The sequence below is a fragment of the Triticum urartu genome, chromosome 7A (assembly GCF_056163025.1).
Source record: "Triticum urartu cultivar PI428250 chromosome 7A, HENAU_Tu73, whole genome shotgun sequence".
In the NCBI taxonomy this organism is placed as follows: domain Eukaryota; kingdom Viridiplantae; phylum Streptophyta; class Magnoliopsida; order Poales; family Poaceae; genus Triticum; species Triticum urartu.
Window position 1 is genome coordinate 681,398,136 of NC_141879.1, and position 2,996 is coordinate 681,401,131.

Here is a 2,996-nt window from a genome sequence, read left to right on the forward strand (position 1 = left end):
TGGATAAGGGCTATTACTTTCATCCAAATTTTTGAAGCTGGAACAGAGTTAAATAGATGGTTTCCCAACACCGTTCAAGCATGGATGCGGAAAATTAAACTAGATAATGTAGCCATAGTTTCAATTTGAATCCTTTAGAAGAAAGAACAGACCAGGAAACTGTCCATGCATCATCAAGAGATTATGATCATTTCTGACACTACAATGACCTTTGTCAACCTTTGAGCTAGCATGATCACATTACATGCTGTACACATATGCAAACTTCTATGAACAATAACATAAACAAGTAAAAACAAGAGGCCAAGAAACATTGCAAACACCTAGATAGAATTGTATGTGCACATATCAGAGCATAAGCAACTCTTGCTTAGCCACTCAGGTAAAACATAAAAAAAAATAGAACACACTAGTGTCTCACTGTCTCATATATGGCTCTACTTGTTGCACATCAAAAGGCACAGAATATTCTACAGCTCATACCAAGTGTCTTGTACACATCCATAGTAGAAGATAAATAATTCTGGCTTAGCCAATGGAGGTACACACGGAAATGTCTTATACAGCCATACTTGTTGCCCATCAAAAGGCATAGAGTATACTACAACTCAGACTAACACATCCATGAGGGAAACATCCAATGACACAAATACTAGAAATGAAAACCAATGCAGATCAAACTGAAACTAAAGGTAGCATTTTCTATGAACAATACAGCATCTCCGTTTGAATCTTTGTGAAGAGTTCACTTGAAAACGCAACGGCCAACTGAGCACCTCATCCATGGCTTCCCATTTTCAATCAGCGGAACATTCATCAACTGGGCGTTGGCAGCCGTAGGCTGGACAGCAGTGGCACATATGGGAAATATTGCTCATGTGCGAGGTAGGTCCGCTCAATGTGGTGTACAGCTGTACTTTCACGATGATCCAAATCATATGCCAACAGCTCATTATTGTTGAAATCAGCCATAAAGATGATATTGGCATGTGGGTGTACTCCGATGACTTTGAGGTCCCAGCCGAGACAAAAATTCTCCTTTGGAATCACATCTGAAAGCTTGTGCAACAATATCCAATGCGCGCATCCGTCGTCCAAATAAGACGCATCCCAGTTATAAATCCCGCTGCTGAGAACGTAGACAGATATAGTTGAGAATGAGGTCGAGCCATATCCTTCTTCACTGTCGTCAGAGTTGATATAGAACAGTTGTCCTGCAGATTTTCCGATGAAACCCGAGAAACTCGGGTCGATGAAATTTGGCACGGGGATGGTCCTCCAGTTTAGCCCTTGTGCATCAAGTATTGCCAACCCATCAAGATGTATGAGCAGGTGCAAACACCCCTTATGGAAAACTCCAGGTGGACCGCCGCACAAGCTAACTTGGATGTCCCATTTGGGTTCCATTGCTACCCATGCACCAGTTTCTGAAGAGTAAATGTTGACTCCTGTCACAACCGGGGGAACCCAGTGCTCGTCTGCCCATTCCACAAACTCGAACACATGAAACTCTTCAGTGGAGACACCACTGTCGAACCCCAAGTAAGGGCCACAGCAGTTGCCGGCGTAGCCAGAGTGGGGCAGCAGAGTGTACTCACCGGTAGCTGGATTGGAGACCATGTAGCGAAACTGTAGCTCCGGCGTGCCCGTCCCAATCCGGGTAAGAAACAGCCCATCGCAGGAATCCTTGAGAGTGAAGGAACAGTCTGCGCTGTCTGGCGGTAGTGGCAGGCGCGGGTAGGTCCTGGGCACGCTGGACCAAGGGAAGGCAGAGAGGTCGGCGTAGTTGACGGCCAAGCCGCGGGGCTCGGCAGAGTCGGCCGGGATGTGGTAGAAGAAACCGGCCAGGGACTGCACAATCTTCTTCCGACTCTCCGGATCTGCGATGAGGTCGCGCCAGGCAGGGCACACACACTTGCAGATGCAGAGTGATTTGTAGGGCACGCGAGAGAGGATCTCCGCCATTAGGTCGTGGGTGAGCCTCGACATCGGCTCCTCCATGCCGTGTGTCCGCCGCGAGCGCTGGCTACGGTTCTTGGGTGGAATAGGTAGGCGGCGGCAGCGGCGGAGATGGATGGATGGCGGCGGCGGCGGCGGCGTGCCTTTGGAGCTGGGGACTCGGAGTGGGGGGAGTGGGGAGTGGGTGGTGCTCGGGTCGGGTGTGGCATGGGCCAACTAGGGTGTGGCCGTGTGGGGCCTTTTTGAGGGAAATGCGTTTATATAAAAAAAATCAGGGAAATGAGTTTATTTTTTGATAAAGGGAGCTTTATTATCTAAAAAGATTAAGCATTACATCCAGCCTCTGTATAACTGAGATGCAAGTCCAGGGAAATGAGTTTATAAATGTCTTGGAAAGGAAGAGTGATGAAAACCTCTAACATAAAAATAAGAATGTTTTTTTTTGTTGCTTCGATTTGAAGAGCACAAGGTCCTTTTATTTTAGAAAAATTCAAAGATGACTGCAATTTTGAATTTTTCCGAGAGCAATCTGGTGTGTAGATCTTAGAGTGGGTCATGTACCAGTAAATTTTGCGATTTTTTTTATTAATTTGCGACATGGATAAAAAACAAGAGTCACCTTTTTCACGAATCACGAAAAAAGTTGTGTTTTTCATAAAATTTTCATGTGCAAACATACTTGACTCATTTGCACATGCGGTTTTTATAATTTGCGGATTTTTTTAAAGAAGTACATGCTTCGGGTGTATCTTTTTTTTTTGAAACAAGGCAAAAAATTTGCCATTTTCATTGATTAAGAAGAAGAGAATTGCCCGGTTAATTGACGGAAAGCCGGGCTAAAACCGATACAACTCAACCCACATGACATGGGCATCACCGGCCAACCTGGCCACTGACATGGGATCATAGAGCTACAAACAGCTGCATAGAAAACCATGATGGCACATGCCAACAGAAGGCCACACGCGTGAACAACCGACAGCTCCGACTTTGACGATGATCATCACAAGGGAAATATGCAGGACTTGCGCCGCCCG

At 45.9% G+C, this 2,996-nt stretch overlaps 1 protein-coding gene across 1 annotated transcript; it reads right to left on the reverse strand.

Annotated features, from left to right (window-relative positions):
* Positions 1 to 297: 297 nt before the first annotated feature.
* On the reverse strand, positions 298 to 2,111 carry LOC147961430 (F-box protein At5g07610-like). The gene is made up of 2 exons (XM_087536369.1): positions 1,599 to 2,111; positions 298 to 1,478 (listed from the first exon to the last, which is right to left on the reverse strand). Exons 1-2 carry the CDS (start codon positions 1,999 to 2,001, stop codon positions 817 to 819), a joined length of 1,065 nt encoding a protein of 354 aa, XP_087392495.1. The 5' UTR covers positions 2,002 to 2,111; the 3' UTR covers positions 298 to 816.
* Between the last annotated feature and the right edge of the window lie 885 nt (positions 2,112 to 2,996).

What these genes read in the sequence shown, in the direction of transcription:
- LOC147961430 (XM_087536369.1), bottom strand. Translation starts at nt 2,001, where the DNA reads ATGGAGGAGCCGATGTCGAGGCTCACCCACGACCTAATGGCGGAGATC. An exon ending in GGTCTCCAATCCAGCTACCG is followed by an intron (nt 1,479 to 1,598) that starts GTGAGTACACTC and finishes TGGAATGGGCAG; the next exon opens with ACGAGCACTGGGTTCCCCCG.